Source organism: Triticum aestivum, chromosome 1D (assembly GCF_018294505.1).
Source record: "Triticum aestivum cultivar Chinese Spring chromosome 1D, IWGSC CS RefSeq v2.1, whole genome shotgun sequence".
In the NCBI taxonomy this organism is placed as follows: domain Eukaryota; kingdom Viridiplantae; phylum Streptophyta; class Magnoliopsida; order Poales; family Poaceae; genus Triticum; species Triticum aestivum.
Window position 1 is genome coordinate 404,263,556 of NC_057796.1, and position 19,675 is coordinate 404,283,230.

The 19,675-nt window shown below is 47.0% G+C and overlaps 1 protein-coding gene across 1 annotated transcript; it reads left to right on the forward strand.

The window, feature by feature from the left end:
• Positions 1–3,886: 3,886 nt before the first annotated feature.
• LOC123171368 (putative chaperone protein ClpB2, chloroplastic) lies at positions 3,887–6,216 on the forward strand. The gene is made up of 4 exons (XM_044588900.1): positions 3,887–4,033; positions 4,290–5,191; positions 5,754–5,914; positions 6,003–6,216. Exons 2-4 carry the CDS (start codon positions 4,309–4,311, stop codon positions 6,213–6,215), a joined length of 1,257 nt encoding a protein of 418 aa, XP_044444835.1. The 5' UTR covers positions 3,887–4,033; positions 4,290–4,308; the 3' UTR covers position 6,216.
• The last annotated feature ends 13,459 nt before the right edge of the window (positions 6,217–19,675 follow it).

Consider the following 19,675-nt stretch of genomic DNA (forward strand, 5'->3'; position numbering starts at 1 on the left):
TCGCTCACTCCTGACTGGCTGACTGCGCCCCACCGCGGCCTACTGCCCCCTAGTATATCCCTGCCTTTTTCTGAAACGTTGCAACGAAAAGGCGCAGCATGTATAATTCGTCCTCCCTCCGTTTCTTTTTAGTTTGCCTATAAAATTTGATCAAAGTCAAACTTTATAAAATTTGACTAGCTTTGTAGGAAAAGATATCAACATGCACACTATGAAATCAATAATATTAGATACATGATGAAATTAATTTTCATAACATATAACTTTAGTATTTGAGATGTTAATATTTTTTCTATAAAGTTAGTCAAACTTTACAAAGTTTGACTTTGACCAAATCTTATATGCGGACTAAAAAGAAATGGGGGGAGTACAGTGCTCGCCCCGTTCCGGCCGAGCACGGCGGCCTGTGTACGCGCGCACGCAGACACGTGGCGGTGCGACTGATGTCGCCGGAGCTCCGACCGCGCGTACTCCCTATCCATCATACGGAAATGGTCGTGTCAGCCAACCGTGCGGTTGAATGGCCACAAGAACGGTGGTATTCCCTATCCATCATACTTCAAGTCCCAGACTAGATATTGCTGCTCGCATTTTTTCCAGATCTATTTTAGCCGTTTCGGTGATGTGCGTTCAGTAGGAGGAGACGCCCCCGTTAACTACGAAGACGTCTGTGATGACTTAGTCAATCTCAAGATGATGTGTCAGCTCAGTCATAGAGGCAGAATTTGCATGCGTGCATTCATAGGAATTAGTGCATGTGAGCGACTTCGATTGTACTCGCCTGGAACAGAGGTGGGTCGCATGGCTACACATGCATGTTTGGCGTTTTGGATCCTCTAACTTACTACTCAGGATTTTGGTCACTGGCATGTGGGTCCGTTAGGTGGCTGGCCCGCATGTCAGGGACACAGACTTACTGTAGAGTGCGTTGGAGAATTTGCGCCGCATGTTTGGCATCCTATTAATTTTCTTGCAAAATTTTGAACGGGGATTAATTGGTATAGCAAGTAGCAAATAGCGAAGGCGCACAAGAAAAATCCAGTCAAGACCATTAATAATAATTAATAATTGAAGTAATAGATTGTTGCATTGATTATCAGAAAAATTCCTTGGGAAGCAAATCTTTCTTTCCCGGGGTATGTGAGAGAGGAATTCCTCAAGACTTGCCAGCTGATGCGCGGAACAAAATTTACCATGTTGGTCATGATGAGTGAAGGTAGAAACGGTGACAAAAATGCAATTAACTAGGTGAGAAAACAAAAGGTAAGGAATTGGCGATACCCATCTCTTGATTGTTTCGTCGGCGGAGACGGCGCTATTGCCACCAGCGCCACAAGACCAAGACCGTCCCTGACCATCAACGGTCATGATGAGTGAAGGTAGAAACGGTGACAAAAATGCAATTAACTAGGTGAGAAAACAAAAGGTAAGGAATTGGTGATACCCATCTCTTGATTGTTTCGTCGGCGGAGACCAGCGCCACAAGACCAAGACCGTCCCTGACCATCAACGCCACGTGGTCGAGATCATCGCTAGCCACCATGGCCACATAGTCACCGACGAGGTTGGGATTTGCCTGGTAGCTTAACCAAGCGCAGAGAGAGCAAGATCGCGACGGAGAGTTGGCTAGTTGTCTATTCGATGCGGTTGAAGTCTGGGAGCCTGGCGGCGCTAGGACTAGGGCGATGGGATATGTGGTCGGGGGAAAAGAGAGCGGGAGATATAAAGGCCGAGGACACTGCTTTTGCACGAATCTTGTAGCAAATTGTACCGTTCGAGCATCGACTAGAGTGCAAACAATAAACATGTGACGTATTGTTAGGTGATATATTTTGAATTATTATTATTGATTGCCGAGATATAAGATTATGTAATGGGGGGAGGAACAAGATATGTTTGAGTTATTGAATATTTCAATGATTTTGATTCGCGTTGAAGAGGGGTGGGAAGGATGGTTTGTGGTGAATGTACTTGGGTCCTATCAATCATCGTTTACAAGCAATAAAATGAGTGTAGTCATACCATATACTCATATGGCATGTAAATTTGATTCTTAATTTGGTGATGGATTTGTTTCTTTAAAAAAAAGGTGGCATTAAGACATAGGCAAGCCTAGTATGACCACCACTAGTTCTTAACGCCCCCTTAGACTTGCATGGTTTCTAAAATATAGAATTAGAAGAAGAAAAAACACTTAATTAAAATGTTACATGCTCTTAAATTTTATAGATTATAAAACTACAGGAATTAGCATAAAAAGGTGTAGAACACGTCACAGGAAAACCAAAAGACTTGTAGCAAGAGGTTTGATACTCCATCCATTCCAAAATATAGTGTGTCCGCTTCCCGAGGTTCAACTTTGACCATAAATTTAACAAACGAGATTGATTGCGGGGGGAGAAAAAATTATATAATTGAAAACTTCTTTTGAATACGAATTCACTGATATAACTTTTGCTCCCGCCGTAGTCGGTCTCGTTGGTTAAATTTATGATCAAAGTTGAAGCACGGGGATAGAGGAAATACTATATTTTTTTGAAACGGAGGGAGTACATATGTTTCTCCTCTGAAAAAGAATTCTATGGATTGCTTCATCAATAAAAATGAAGCGGGGAAACCCCTTTCTTTAAAAAAAACAAAGAATTCTATGGATTCATATCATATCCACAACCGCTAGTCACAAATTATTCCACGAGGTGGTTAGCAACGCTGGGCTTGCCTTCGGCAGGAGTTGCCCAAAACCTTGACAGCGTGTTTGGCAGCTTGAGGGATTGGGCATGGGAATTTACGAGGGGGAATTTGTGAAGAAATTAGACTTGGGAAGTAGATTATTAGTCCCATTCCCATGTTTGATGTGTGGTAGTAATTATCGGTGGGAATTCTACATGGAGTTATAGGACTGGGAATTGTTGACGATACGCGAGTTTGGATTAGAAAAGTGAGCGCTTCATCAACCGTTAAACAATAGGACGTGAACGAACAATTTTTCCATTTTACGTCAATTCCCACTCCCACGCTTAATTACCTGGTCCTCCAGGGAAGAGATTGAAGGGAGTTGGACCTCTTAATTCCCCTTCCTCTTTCCATCCTAACTCCCATTTACCTGAGCCAATCAAAGGAATTTAACTCCCATAGACCTTAAACTCCCATTCCCCATCGGCAACTCCCTCCAAACAAACACGCTGTGCTGTGAGGTTTGGGTTCCGAGCGGGAGTGGGGGAGATGCCGGTCCGACGACGAGCGATGGCCCATCCTCCTTCTGCCGCCAGCCCACGCTCCTTGGGTCAAGGCGTTCATCGACATTGTGGTGGGCAGCTGTTACGTGTTGATTCCGCAACAACACATGGCCTACAAGTGTCGGATCATCAAGGACGACTAGCAATAGGAAACTCCCTCATGGTCAACTAAGAACATAATTCAGGGTGTAATTTGCATATTTTGAAGTGGGGGTGCTGGCCAACCCATGTGCATTCATCCTGTCGCACTAAATGTGATCTAGTGGCCGAGAATACACCGGAGCATCGTACCACCAGAGAGGCCGTATCACCAGATATGCTCTTGAAGGCTCCATCCATGTTGAATTTAATCATAACCTCAGGTGGTGGCCTCCACTTTAGCACCGTTTTTATGAGTCCTTCTCCTTTTCTCTTAAAACTCTCACAATACTCTATGGCAAACTTGCTCTTAGGGGCATTTTGGAAGGGGAAACAGTGTCAAAGTCATTTGACCCGGTGAAAACGGTGCGGCCTAGTCGTTTTGGATTCATTTCACACAAGGGCTGAAGGCCCATTCACTGAGTGGCCCAAAAGGGTTGAGCGACCCACCGAAACCCTCCGAAATCTGAACTACTGAACCTCGGGTGCGGGCTCCAGCGGCGCCGGTGAGGGGACAAGGGTTCGCTCGCCCCAGTGCGGCTGCGTCGTACCGAGCGACGGAGTGGAGCAGCGGCGCGGAGCCGGTGCGCACCTGACCAGGTCGAGCGGCTAGGGCTCGCTCGGCGGCGAGCATTGGAGCAGCTACGCCCACGACTCGGGTAATAATCTCTCATGTCTCCTCTGTTTTTTCCCTCCTCTAAAAAGGAAGAGGCCAACTTTTGTTCCCCAATGTCAAACCCCAATCTTCTGCCAATGTTGCTAGCTTCCTCAGTATCGATTTGTCGATGGACACTTAAATCGCGTCCTTGGTCTGTAGTACATCTCTCCAAGTTAAAAGTTCGCTCTTTTATCTTCAAATGCTGCCTTCAAATCAAAGTAAAAGTCGGGAGTAATCTGAACCTTTTCGCTTGCAAGGACGTCGACGGTGTTCAGGATGACCTTCAGCACATGGCTTGATGGGGTCGTAGGAGGAGGAATTGTGGAAACAATTACTTATCAGGTCTACGACCGAGCCTCTGGGACCTATGTAACACGCACCTTCCAGAATCCCAACACGTTGCTCGATGATGTCGCCAGTGTGGTCTGTACCGGAGCGGCTGCTGCTATGTGCTGGGCAGCGTGGAGGTACCACCAACGTAGTGTGTCTCTGCGCAAGTACGGCCGGGACATGACGGCCTTGGCCGGCAAGGCAGACCCGGTGATTGGCCGCGACGACGAGATTGATCGTGTTATCTGCATCCTCAGCCGCCGGACCAAGAACTGTGCGGCGCTAGTCGGTGCCGCAGGGGTCGGCAAGACAGCCATTGCCGAGGGCCTCGCTCAACGCATTGCTGCTGGGACAGTCCCTGCCGCCCTCGCTGGAGCATGCATTGTGGAAGTTGATCTCGGGGCCATGGTGGCTGGGACTATGTTCCGTTGCATGTTTGAGCAGCGCATCAAGAATGTGATCAAGCTGGCAGAGGATGCGGACGGCAAGGTAATTCTCTTCATCGACGAGATGCACATGCTTCTTGGCGCAGGAGGCGGTCTGGCCCAGAAGAGTACGACGGATGCTGCCAACATGCTGAAGCCGGCATTGGCCCGTGGTCGTATCCGATGTGTGGCCGCGACGACTTTGGATGAGTACCACAAGTACATTGAGAAGGATGCCGCATTGGAGCGGCGATTCCAAAAGGTGCATGTCGAGGAACCGAGCACGCAGTCCATCATTGCCATTCTGCGAGGGCTGAAAGAAAGGTATAAGCAGCACCATGGCTTGGAAATCCAGGATGCTGCTCTTGTTGCTGCCACAACACTCGCTGCCCGCTATATCACTGGTGAGGAATTAACTTCACTCATTGTGTGTTGAGACGCCATTAGTTGATGCACATACTCACCTAGTCACTTAAGCTGTACCCCGCTGTAAAGAAATATAAGACTTTTTAGATCACTTCTCATCGTTGTTAAGGATCACTGACTAATTTAAACTATTTGCAGTGAAGTACCCATGTTGCATTGGATAAGCTGAAATTATTTGTAGTTTGTGTTTAGGGCCCTGTAGAGCATCCATACTGCATTGGGTACATTAAGTTGAAATGTTAATTCGTGTTAAAGGGCTGTGGCCTGTACCCTTGCAGTGTTGGATTTATTAATTTGAAATAATTTCTAAATTGTATTTGGAGCGTCGTAGAGTTCCCTAATTGCATTATTTAGATACATTAAGTTTGATATAATTCATTAAAAACGTTTGATGGAGTAAATTCATGTGAACGCCGTATGTATAAATCAGTGAAGTAACCTGCACTGCAATGTTTCTTTTCTAATGAGTAGCATTTGTTAGTGGCAAGCATTTATGTATGGTGGGAAAATTTGATGAATTTGTTGCTGTGTCTACTGTAGGTCGTCAATTTCCTGATAAGGCAATTGACCTGATTGATGAGGCATGCGCCACTGCAGAGAAAAAGATGATGCAAATTGACAAACAAGAACAGCAATTTAGCATTGCACTAACTTCCTCTGCAATGAAGGAAGCAATTGTTGGCACAGATCAAGTTGCACAAGTAGGCATTCTCTTCCTAATTATATTTGTGTCCATTGTTCAATCAATGTGATGTGCTTGTCATGCATGTCCAATGTTGTGATTTGAAGGTTGTGAGCCGATGGACTGGAATTCCTGTCACCACGCTTAATCAAGGGGAGAAGGATAAGTTGATCCACCTAGCGGCTAGATCGCATGAACGAGTTGTTGGCCAGGATGAAGCGGTCAGTAAGGTTGCGCAAGCAGTGTCATCCTATTCGCCGTCGATCCAAAGTTCACATTTCCAAACCGCCGATGAAACCATGGATCGGACCAATTCCTAAGGTAATCCGCGAACCTGTAACTTTGTCAGATTTTTTGCCGGAAAACTGGACTATGGTCACGAGAAAGAAGAAGAAAGGGAAGATTTTCCGGCCACCGCCGCCGCCAGGATCGCCGGTGGCGAAATCGGCGAGCGAGATTCGCGCAGCCAGAAGGGCTCGTTTGAACTCGTTATTGGGCCTTGGGCCTGCGGTGGATGTACTACGGGACACAACGAAGGTCGTGGAGTTTCTCGGTTCGGGCGAGGCCCAGCCAGAGGCCCAAGCCTCTCTGTCTCCAAATCATCCGGACGTGCATGTATCGACACTGCCAGGGATATTGTCGATTGATTCTAGGGTTTTGGCTTCGGGTTTTCCTTCGCTCGGCTCGGGACGGGCGAGGAGGGTCTCTCGTGCATGCGGCATGTCAGGTCGCGGGCCGCCGTCTGCTGCTGGCGCTGCTCCTACGGGAGGTACTGGTCGTGGTGCTCCTCCGGTTCTTGGTGCCGCCGGCGCCGTTCCTACGAGAGGTACTGCTCGTGGTGCTCCTCCGGTTCTTGGAGCCGCCGCTGCGGGCGGTGTTGGGCGTAGCGTTCCGCTGATGGCTGGCGCTGGTGGCGCCGGCCGCGGCGCGTTGCCGGCTGGTGTGAACGGCAATGCCGGGCGCGGCGGACTGCATCTTCAGAGACCGTCGACTACGGGGATGAAACCCAGAGCCGGAGCTGGCCGGGGTGCTCCGACCGTCCTGCGGCAGGGTGCGGCGACCGATTCTGCCAGGGCTACGGCGACGACGCACGCTGCTCTGTCCACTGTACGTCAGCAGGAGGATCCAACTCAGCCACCGGCAGCCAAGGCTCTGGCCCTCGGACGAGGTCGCGGGGCGAACGGGCGTGGTGGATATACTGGTTACAGTAGAGATGGAAAGAATTTCAATCGATACGGGCAGTGGGGAGATGACGGATACGATGCATATGGTGAGGGAATACACCGTGGATCTTCGTCCGGTGGCGGCCGGGGCTTTACTCGATATTCTGATGAGGACGCGGGACAATTTCAAGGGCCGCCCGGTCATTTCGTTGAAGGTGTCGCCGGACCCAGAGATCGCTTCCGAGGTGGCTATCGTCGCGGTGGGAGAGGGAAACGGCCACCACCGCCACGGCACTACCCACCGCCACCACCGCCAGCTATAGAGGAGGCGTCGGGTGAGGAGATCGAGCACGGGGCAGATACAGTGGGAGATCCATCCACGTTACCCGCAGCGGCAGTTGATGCGGTTCGGGCTTTGGCAGCAGTGCAGGTTCCGGTGACTTCGGGAGGGACCAAACATCGGGAGGGCACGTCTGACAAAGGGTCGGAGAAAGCGGAGGGAGAGAAACTATCTAAGTGGGCAATTAAGAAGAAGAAGTTGCCTTGCTATAGATGTGGGGAGCCGGGTCACTTCGTGGCAGAGTGTACTAATGAGCTTTGCGAGTATTGTCTTCGTTCCCAGCATGTGACTGGGGAATGCCCCCTCCTCTCTGGTCCCAAGCCGGCCATTAACATTTTTGGGGTATGCTGTAAGGAATTGATGTTTTTTGAGACACCGGAGGTCGATCCTCTACCACAGATGGTTGAGAGCTCTTTCCCGGTTGCTATCAGAGTTACTAATGGGCAGTTGTCCGAAGCTCAGATTATCAGACAGTTACGTGAGTTAGTGCCGGGTAATCACCACTGGATTCTGGAGCAGTTAGATGGTCAGTCTTATAAGGTTGATTGTCCCACTAAAGAGGATCAGATGCATTTTCTTAAGTGGGGTTTATGCCGAGTGACGAGTACAAACATTGTTATCGCTTTCGACGAGTGGAAGCAGGAGGAACCTGAAGGTACACCTCTACAGAAGGTATGGGTTCGCTTTTATGGGGTGCCACCTAAATATGTAAAACATTTTCTGATTGCTTGGAGTTTGGGTGGTCTCATTGGTAAGACAGAAAAGGTTGACATGCCTTTCACACGCGCACAAAATGCGGCGAGATTGTTAGTCAGTGTGGTGAGTGTTGAGCATATACCAGATGTGGTCAGCTGGACACATGCTGGAGTCACTTATATCTTAGAGCTTGAGATTGAGGATACTGCAGTCTCGGAGGAGGGAGATGGACCACATGACATGGATACGACTGAGGGTGGTGGTGCGCCCGGGAACGAGGAGAAGGGCGCCGATGATGTACTGCCGGAGTCGGATAAGGGGCCTACGCCAGATAAAGTAGCCAGTTCTACCAAACAGGCGCCCTCGTCCACTACTCCGGTGAACACGCTTCGTTTTGGTTCTTTTGCACCGGGGTCGGCTCCTAGCCGGTTATGGAGCACCAGGGTTGAGGCAGACGACCCGGCCGAGCTTGAGTTACCACCAGTGCCGAATCTAGTCGGCGATGTGACGTTTGCAGAGTCCACACCCGGGGCGCGGGCCGTGTCTGAGAGGGTGGCTGCAGGAGGGGCGCCTAGACAGGAGGTCTGTGGCACTTCCCCCATTTTGACGTCTCCGGCCGATCGGGGGGTGAGGTGCGGGAAGGAGTCCCGTGCTATAACCCCTCCACAGGATCATATCCTCCGTAGTGGCGCTTCGGGGGTGAGATGCGGGAAGGAGTCCCGTGTCGCTACTCCTCCACCATGTTGCACCGATCAGGGCAATCGAGGGACGGCGGTGTCCGCGGGTGACAAGGGGGCGGGATCTGTGAGCAGGCGTCTCCACGGTCCTTTTCCCCTGTGGCACAGGCGGCGGAGGTCCACTCCACAGCTCCCTCCCCTCCTTCATCGACGATAAGGGAGGGGCGTGGGAGTCCTGACCGCACCCTTGGCGGGAAGACCACAGAGGAGCTCATCGCCTTTGGCGGGATTGCGGATCCGGTGTCGGCTGGCAGGCGTGTCAGTAACCGGATCCAGGGACAGCCGGACGCGGACGACTTGCAGTTAGCGCGTGCCAAGAGGGCCGCCATGCTGCGTCATGCTGAGATCACAGCAGGTACGTCCTTTGATACTAGTTGTTCCATTTTATACTTCTCTGAGAATGAAATTGTTGATAAGGCAAATGACTTAGGCATTTCTTTGGGGTCAAATGAAACCGAGGTCGTCAAATCAGTTAACGATCTTTTAGACTTGGAAGCGGAGAGGGCTTCAGAGATCATTCATAATCTTGCCTCTGTCCAACCTTTAAATGATAATGACATGAACAATTTAGGCATTAATGATCTAACAAATATTTGTCATAATCTCTTACCGAGTGACGAGGCTGAAGAGGAAGAGGATGTAGAGAACACAGATACGGTCGAAACTCTCTTGAGAGAGGACGGACTATCTGTTATAGATGATTCTTCCGTACCGCAGGGTGTTGAGGAGAAGCCCAAATGACCCTGGAAGCGGAAAATTTATCCTACTTCGGCAGTACGTAGAAGCGCTAGAGTAGAACTTAAGAAAAAATTCCATGATGATCTATGAAAGGACTCTTTTGGAATAGCAGAGGTCTAGCAGACTTGGCTAAACAAAGATTCTTAGCAGAGACAACTTTAGAGCATCACTTAGATTTCATTGCACTTTTAGAAACTGGACGAGATAATTTCACATCCCAATTTCTTCAAACATTGTCCAGTGGTATCGACTTTGATTGGCACATTCTACCCCCTAGAGGAAGATCCGGTGGGATTTTACTAGGTGTACGGTGTGAGTCGTTAGAGGTGCTTAATGTGGTACAGGGAGACTTTTCGGTTAAATTTAGGGTGCGATCAAAATTGGATGGATTCCGATGGTCGCTAGTTGCAGTGTATGGGGCTGCGCAACCTGAATTTAAACCTGACTTTCTTGCCGACTTAGTGAGGATTTGTGGAGATGAAACTCTGCCATTACTAGTCGGGGGAGATTTTAATATCATTCGGAGAAGAGAAGAAAAGAATAATGACAATTTCGATGGCCGGTGGTCAATGATGTTTAACATGATTATCGAGAGTCTCAATTTGAGAGAAATTGAGCTCACCGGTAGACAGTTTACATGGGCTAATTCATTACCCACTCCGACATATGAGAAGTTGGATAGGGTACTTTCTAGTGTGGAGTGGGAACAAAAATATCCCATGGTGTCGGTTCATACGATGCAACGAGCGATCTCGGACCATACACCACTCCTTTTAGATTCGGGAGAGGCTACCCATGTTGCAAACAAGAATACCTTTTCCTTCGAGCAAAGTTGGTTTGAGCGAGAAGGATTTATGGAGATGATTGCACGCGAATGGGTTTTACCAGTTATGGGTACGACGCATGTCGAGAGATGGCAGAATAAGATTAGACATCTCCGACAATTTCTGAGAGGTTGGGCCAGGAACGAGAGTGGGATTTACAAGAAGAAAAAAGAAAGTCTAACTCAACTCATTGAGGCACTAGATGTAAAAGCTGAAACAACTCTTCTTTCTGTGATTGAGCATCGCACCAAGTCAGAGGCTGAGCAAGGCCTACGTGCTCTCTTGAGAGAGGAGGAACTCAAGTGGGCACTGCATGCGAAATCGCTTAAAGTTGTACAAGGGGACAACAATACACAGTTCTTCCATATGATTGCAAATGGTAAACATAAGAAGAAGAAGATTATACAGCTTGAACAAGACGAAGGAACAATTGTGGGGCATGAAAATCTGAAATCATATATTTCCAATTATTATAAAAACCTTTTTGGGCCCCCGATTACTTCCACGGTGTCTCTTGATGAGTCGGTGATTGATGATATACCTCAATTACAGGCAGCGGAGAATGATATTCTCTCGGCACCGTTTACTGAAAAAGAAGTTCATCTGGCCATAACTCAAATGAAACCGAATAAGGCACCGGGACCAGATGGGTTCCCAGCTGAATTTTATCAGAAATGTTGGCATATCATTAAAGATGATCTTATGCCTATGTTTCATGATTTTTTTGATGGTCATTTGGAGTTGTTTCACCTCAACTTTGGTACTATAACATTATTACCAAAGAGGAATGAGGCGGTCAGAATAGAACAATTCCGACCCATTTGCCTGCTGAATGTGAGTTTTAAATTTTTTACAAAGGTAGGAACCAATAGATTGACGCAAGTTGCTCACTCAGTGGTTCAACCTAGTCAGACAGCTTTCATGTCTGGACGACATATACTCGAAGGAGTGGTTGTCTTACATGAAACACTCCATGAAATTCATTCAAAGAAACTAGACGGGGTTATCTTAAAAGTGGATTTCGAGAAGGCTTATGATAAAGTAAAATGGCCTTTTCTTCAGCAGGCAATGCGTATGAAGGGTTTTAGTGAAAGCTGGAGACACCAGGTGAATACTCAAGTCCAGAAAGATAGTGTCGGAATTAAGGTGAACGATGATATCGGTCACTACTTCCAGACGCATAAGGGGTTGAGACAAGGGGATTCCATGTCACCCCTTCTGTTCAATATTGTGGCAGATATGCTGGCCGTCATTATTGGCAGGGCCAAGCAACATGGCCATGTAGAAGGTCTAGTTCCTCATCTGATTGATGGAGGAGTGTCCATTCTACAATATGCTGATGACACTATCCTTTTCATGGAACATGACATGGCTAAGGCACGTAATATGAAACTTATATTGTGTTTCTTCGAACAATTGTCTGGATTAAAAATTAATTTTCATAAGAGCGAGGTGTTCTGCTTTGGGAAGGCTAAAGAAGAGGAACATACTTACAGACAATTGTTTGGATGCGAAGTCGGTGCTTTACCATTTAGTTACTTGGGTATTCCGATTCACCACCGTAAGCTCTCCAATAAGGAATGGAAATGTATTGAAGAACGAATTGAAAAAAAACTCAGCTGTTGGAAGGGTAAGCTGATGTCATATGGAGGTCGACTAGTTTTGATTAACTCCGTATTGACTAGCATGCCAATGTTTTTACTTTCGTTCTTCGAAATTCCGAAAGGGGTCCGCAAGCGGCTTGATTTCTTTCGATCTCGTTTCTTTTGGCAATCTGAGGAGTCCAAGAGGAAGTACCGTCTCGCACGATGGGATATCCTTTGTCGACCTAAAGACCAAGGGGGGCTCGGAATTGATAACTTGGAAGTTAAGAATAAATGCCTTATGAGCAAATAGTTGTATAGGTTAGAGACAGAGCCGGAGGGCATGTGGTCTCAAATCCTACGCAATAAATACTTGCACTCGAAAACTCTAGCTCAGGTTACTATCAGACCGAATGATTCACCGTTCTGGAAGGGACTTATGCGAACGAAAGATTTGTTCTTCCGTAGGATCAAATTCGTGATTGGCAACGGGATGTCAACAAGATTTTGGGAGGACACGTGGCTAGGAGAGACACCTCTGGCCTTACAATATCCTACCCTTTATAATATTGTGCAACGTAAGGAAGATTACGTAGGTAATGTTTTTGAAAATATTCCCTTGAACATCCAGTTCCGCCGTACGTTAGTGGGGGAGAGATGGACAGCCTGGATGCACCTGGTTCGAAGGTTGATCGAAGTTCGACTTTCCAACAGGCCAGATTCCATGCACTGGATGTTAACTAAGAATGGGATATTTACGGTGAAATCATTTTATACGGATTTGATTAATTTTGGTCCCCTCTCAAGATCACTTCATATTTGGAAGATTAAGGTTCCTTTGCGAATTAAAATTTTCATGTGGTTCGTTCACAAGCAAGTAATACTCACAAAGGATAACTTAATTAAGAGGCGATGGGTAGGAAACGCGCGGTGTTGTTTCTGTGCTCAAGACGAGACAATACAACATTTATTTATTGAATGCCCACTTGCCAAGTTACTTTGGAGAACGATTCATATAGCTTTTAATATCAACCCCCCTATAGATATTGCGTCTTTGTTTGGGACGTGGTTAGCTGGGGTTGAAAAGTTCATGGCAGCTCGTATTCGGATTGGAATATGTGCATTATTATGGGCTATATGGAATTGCAGAAATGATATGATATTCACCAGACAACACAACTTAACTTTTTTGCAGGTTATCTTCAGAGCTACAGCTTGGATCCGTACGTGGTCCTTACTCACTCCTATGGACTCCAGGGAGCCTTTGGTTACTGGGTGCAACCAATGGGAGATGGTGGCTCGGGCTATATTCAACCGGTTCGGATGGCGGTCGCATAACAGAATAGGAATCTAGAGAGATTGTCCTCATCATTACCATACCGGTTGTCTTTGTCCGCTTGTACTTTTCAGTTTTTATGCCTTGTGCTTCGCTCCGTTTGCGAGCTGTAAGACCTTTGCGGTGATACTTTCGGGATTTTTAATAAAAGGGCTGCATGCATCATCATGATGCAGAGGCCGGGGGTATACCTCCATTTCAAAAAAAAAAGATCCCTTGGTGTTGAATGTTTTTCTTCAGCTCCTTGATGATGGTATGTTGACTGATGGCAAAGGACGGATTGTGGACTTCAAGAATACAATTATCATCCTGACCTCAAATGTGGGGTCAGAGCACTTAATGGCAGGAATGTCTGGGGAAACCAGAATGGAAACTGCACGGAGCCTTCTCATGAAACAGGTTTTATTTCTTAATCCAAAAGTTTGCCTATAAAGGCTGCATGCAGTAGTTGCCTCTCTGCTGGTTGTTACTCAACTATATTTGTTTGTGCAGGTTCAGAAACACTACAGACCCGAGCTTCTCAACAGACTCAGTGCCATTGTTGTCTTTGAGCCACTTTCGCGAGACAAACTGAAGGAGGTTGTGACAATCCAAATGAAGAGCGTCATCGCCAGAGTAGCTGACAAGGGCATCCGTCTATGTGCAAGCGATGAGGCATTGGACGTCATTTTGTCGGAATCATACAACCCAGTACGTCATATTTTCAGATAACCAGGTTACCCGTTGGTATGTTTTAGTAATCATGCTTAATCTCTCACATTACAGATGTACGGTGCAAGGCCTATAAGGAGGTGGTTACAGGAGAATGTGACGACAATGATCTCGGAGATGCTTGTCAAAGGAGAGGCTGGTTCAGGCTCGACAATATTTGTTGATGCTACGGTCGACAAGAAGGGGCTGAAGTACGAAGTGGTGAAGGAAGTGGTGGATCCAGTGGTGGGACTTCCCAGTGACTCTAGCGATGATTTGATTGTGGCCACTCCCACAAGGAATGGCAACAGGCCTGAAAACATGCCGCGTCAGAAGACTAAACCACCTTGTGTTGCTTCAAGGTCTCTGGGGAACTTGTATTTCCCAATCAAGGCTTTGTTAGCAAGGCTTAACGCCTAAGCATCATCATGGTTTTGTGTTCAATAACTTGTGATCGGAGTTACTTCCACATAGTCCCATGTAAAATATCTCTCTGTGTGACCCGCAGTTTGATGTAAAATCTTATACATTTGGTTCCTGGTTATATTTATTAGGTCTATATTTGATCTATCATGACTGCCAAAACTTATCAGGGAGTTACTTTGGACGAGTGTGCTTTGCTTGTTCTCTAGCGCAGCAGCTTGCTACTGCCAGTTGTTAAAATGTTATGCTGATCCCTGAGTTGGTATATGTCCATAATCATACTTATATTGCTAAATGTTGAGTTGTCTTTCTGGCGCCGCTGCTATGTAAACTTGCAAGGCAACCATTGGGGTCAGAAGTACATATAACTCATGGTAAGTCTAGAAGAAAAGGGAACTTGAGGCGAAAGTCCTCTTCTACGCTCGCGCACACATGCTCTCGTTATCGCTCCCGTTCAGCCCCTTCGAGATTGCCACCCCGACATGTATAGGCCCATGTATAACTTTTGTATACCGACTTTTTTTAAGAGCCGATGTCCCACATCTGGCCCACTCTGACAACTATTAAAGTCGACGCCGTTATCTATGGGATAGGCCGGCTCCGATTTTCGCTCACGATGTGCGCTGTTAAAGCTAAGATTCTGTTCTAAAGGCGTTCGTTCACACATGACGATTTATTACATTATAATATATTATTGTACATTACACACAGTTGCACCTAAAGCCAGGCATAGTACCTGCAATGACCCATCGGAGACACCTGAAACTGCACTGACTGCCACGCCGATTCAAAGATGATTCTGATACATCCGCTTCCAACACCGTCACGTCACATTCAGGTTACAAAATATCAACACAATACACAGGAACTGAGCTAATGCTCTGAACTTACAGCTGTTAATCAGAATCATCTATAATCAGTTCAGTATATTTTGAAACCCGTAGCCACAGAGGAGGCGCTAGATAAGTCGGTCAGAGCCATTCACTCTATTTCACCTCCCACTGAAACTTGATCTTATTCCAACTACAGCTTCACGTGGATGACTGAAATCAGAGTGTGCCCCTCACCTACCCCTCACCCCCTGCTTATACACTACACAGCTTGGGCAAACCTCCTGCCCTTGTTGTTAAAATTTTGATATTTTTGTGTTATCCTCAAAATTTTACTGCAATCTACTGCTCCCATTCACCCAAATTTTACTGATTCACCCTTCCTTATCAGCCTGCACAAGATACGTGAAATGTCGATCCTTTGCACCCAGTTCAGTGAAAACCTATAGTTTTGCTCACATCGTCCTATGCCTGCTCATGGTTTATTTCCCCACACAAATTATGGAGAGCTCGCTTGGTGAAAAAACTCTCTATGATGTTGTATACCTTGGCTAGATTGACGTTATTTTGCCGTAGCTGCTTCACCAGTCTCGGTTGTAAACGTCGATGTGTTTGTGTGAAGGCAGTGTATTGTCTCTCCGCAATTAGGAGACAAAGATTGGATGTGTTGCTCCCGATGCTCTGATATGCACCAACCATTGCCTTTCGATCGCAACAATCGTATAAGAGCCCAACACTCACAATGGCATGACCGACTGTTCTCAACGCCCGCCTTCCCTGCATAGCACAAACAACATCCAGAACTTTAGATTTGGCCATTGACATCACAACAAACCAGCAGTGCTACATGGAGAATTCCAAAATGAAGTACTCACCGCACAGCTGCAAATGATTTCCTGCCTGCATTTTGTCCTCTAAACATTTAGTCTGCTTTTCCAATATGTAATACCAAACCCCTTCCCGCAGGAGTACAAGTTGTATGCTTCACCTAAAGATCAAATCTTATACCCAGTTTCAGTACAATCACATTTTCCCCTGGATTCTCAGCGAACCCACGAATTGCTTTCTCCAACGAACTTGGGCGATTAGGACAAGGTGTCCTCCTTTACGCAGCCACACCAATCGTTACCCTGCATGCATTCCATAAATGTTTAAATCAGCAGATGCTTACGTCGAACACATGATAGTCAAGTCAAAACTTTTGATATGCGTGTGCATATCACAGCTCAATGTGAAGGCACAATAAGTAATCAGACTGCCACCTAGCTGTGCCATCACCTAGATAAATATTATTTCCTTCACAAACTAGTTCACCTTTTTTGCTGGTTTTTGCATCGTCAAGACTTAGCACGCAACCTCAAATAATTTCCTACATGCATTTCGTCCTCTCGACATTTAATACTGACCCTGTTAGCACAAAAATACAAGTTGTGGAAAACCGCACCCTACATGACTTAGTTGATCACATTTGCAAATTTCTGGTGTCCTAAAAATTGATTACTCAACATTACTTATATGACGAGTGTGGTATATTCCATAAATTATTGGAGAACTACAGAACATATCCTATGAAGCACCCTACAACAAACTTATTACTATAAAATAAGCTATAATGTCAACTACAAGTCAACGGCATGTTCCTAGCACTTAATTAACTAATTACACGTACCTATAATCCTTAATTGGTAATCTGATGAGGATAATGATGCTACAGACTAACCTTTTTGTCCATCCAGGAGTCTCTGGATTCACCTTCCCCATCGATTGCTGAGATATAGTCGGAGAGCTGCGCTTCCCGTTAACTGGTCCGGCATCCACATCTAGGAGCTACGGCTCCCACTCATCACTTCCACTTCTTATGACTCATGGCTGCCAGCAGTGGAGCTCCAAGGGTCGGCAGGCGTACTTCCCCATATCCAGCAGGCTATCGGTGCCATCCATCCCCTCAAGGATTGGAATCCTGACATATTGGGAGGGGGAAATCTCTAAGAAATTGCAGCTCCAGCTATATCATCTTACGTAATTGAACGAGTCTAGGGATACATCACCTTTTAACCGGCTGTAGAAAGAATTCCATGTCTTCAATGGCGTCGCCCTCCTACGCAAGGACGCCGCCGCCCCAGCTTCTCTTCTGTCTAGGAAAAACTGGATAATTGCAACCTTCTGTCGAATGGAAAAGTGAAGTTCATGTCCCCGCAGCCAGACAGAATGTAACGTTATGGGCCACGGCAAGACCTTGTGTTCTCAACCCCAGCCTTACCCTGCAAAAAAATTCACAAACTGAATTAAATTACCGATCACAAACCAGCAAAACCAAATTAGTCACTAACCAAGCACCCACAAACTATCTCCTGCATGCACTTCGTCCTCTCGACATTTAGCCGGCTCTTGCCGTACCGGATGGCAAACCCCTTTTCCCATGAACACAAACTGTAGAAATTGTATGCCTCGGCCACAGAGTTGAAAGTAGTGCCAAGAACCAGTGTCATCACATTTTCAGTTGGGTTCTCCGCAAAACACCTGACTGCCTTTTCGAACATACTTACTCGGTTTAGGCGCGGTGTTTTGCTCGGGGAGGCAATACCAATCCTTAGCCTGCAAACACAGGCACATAGAACATGAATTTTCTAATTGCAGATAGCAAACAACTAGCAAACACAGCCTCATATAGCATGAACTTCCTAATTGCACAGAGCAATCAGCCTACAAACACAGGCGCGTATAGGATGAATATTCTAAATGCAGGGAGCAAAACAGACTGCAAACACCAATACATAAATCAATATTTTTCCTTAACGATGACAGCAATCAGCCTGCAAACAGAGGCGCACATAGCCTGAATTTTGTGAATGCGGAGAACAAATCAGCCTTCACACACAGGCACACACAACATAAATTTCCTGAATGCAGTAGAACAATCAGCACTCACTCTAACTGCATGATTTACTCACTCATTCGTTTCATTCCTAAATCACTCAATACGTGCTGGAAGGCAAAGTTGTTATTCACTGACCTCTGGTTCCACCCCAGTGCTCGGGGATTCGTCTTCCCCGTTGACAGCTCCGACATCGGCGGTGAGCTCTCCCTTGTGCTCACCACCGCTATCCGCTGTCCGCTGGTGTGCCGCGTCGCCTCAGCCCGCGGTACCGCCTACAAATCCCCCACACCAAAGACAACGACAACTAGCAGCCGGCACCAAGCTCTCCCCGACCTCCTCCAGCAGACTGGATCTGAAACTTGGGAGAAAGCCATCCTCTGGATCAGCTAAAACAGAGGGCTCAAAAGGAGGCGGCATCGCCGGAAAAGCAAAGATCGACTTACCTGCTGATAGGCTGCATCAGAACTCCATGTTGTCTCGCCGCCGGCGCTCATCGCCTCTGTGCCGCAGTCCTCAGCTTCCCCCAAATGGCCCACACCGTACCCGCAGTCCTCAGCGATTGTCCTGGTCCACGGATCAGACGGGGAACACCGATTCTGTTCCACGGCCCACCTCGCCGGAGACTGACGTCCGTCCAAACTATCGTCAGATCCGTCAACTCTCCCCCATGCAAAGGCCCACCACCCAACACTGTCGCGCACGTATTTCCCAACAGTGCTCGATTTTCTGGCGGACCGCATGCGTACGTACAGAACTATGTCACAGATCGAGAAGCGACAACCAACGACCTAGATAACGAGCTCACGTGAGCTCGCGCTCAGTTACTCCACGTCCAACTTGAGGACCGAATTTACCTGGAAAGATTGTGGTGTCTACCAAGTTAAATAAAAGAAGTTTTGTTGTTTGTGGTTAGATTTTTCTTTTTGAAGGGATTTTGTGTTTAGATGTGGTTATGGGCTCCTACATGTTACTCACTTTTGGAGAGCTATCCACATTGCCAAGTATGGGTTTGGGATGGACTAGCCATTAGGGTTTGAGCCGCCCCATGCAAATCACGGCCATAGACCGATAGCCTTTTTACTGACTGAAGCTGATTAGTCCACGCAGACGAAAAACAGGGCCTGAGAAACATTATCATCCCCAGTGTAGCATCAAACACAACCTCACGGCAAACCATGCTAAGCTTCATGTGGACGCGGCCGTGAGACCAGGGCGTGGTGGTTCGGCAGCAGTGGTATGCAGGGATGCCGAAGGAAACTACCCGGGCAGCACAGCCCTGGTGGTGCAAGGAGTGGATGACCCAATGATTTTGGAGGCGATAGCATGCAGGGAGGCACTTTGTGCAGCTGAGGATCTTTTGTTGCAGAGTTTTGTGGTCGCGTCAGACGCAAAACAGGTGGTGAGAGATATTGCTGAAGGTTCCCACGGCAAACATGGCGCAATTGTCCACGAGATCAAAGCCCGTTCTACTGCTTTTTCCTGTAGTTTTATTTTTAAAAGTCGATATAGCAACGTAGAAGCTCACCGCCTAGCTAGATACGC

Bases quoted from the DNA above. Each gene is read 5' to 3' on its own strand.
- LOC123171368 (XM_044588900.1), top strand. From the start codon at position 4,309: ATGACCTTCAGCACATGGCTTGATGGGGTCGTAGGAGGAGGAATTGTG. The intron at 5,192-5,753 runs GTGAGGAATTAA...TGTCTACTGTAG, and splicing joins CGCTGCCCGCTATATCACTG to GTCGTCAATTTCCTGATAAG. The intron at 5,915-6,002 runs GTAGGCATTCTC...TGTGATTTGAAG, and splicing joins GCACAGATCAAGTTGCACAA to GTTGTGAGCCGATGGACTGG.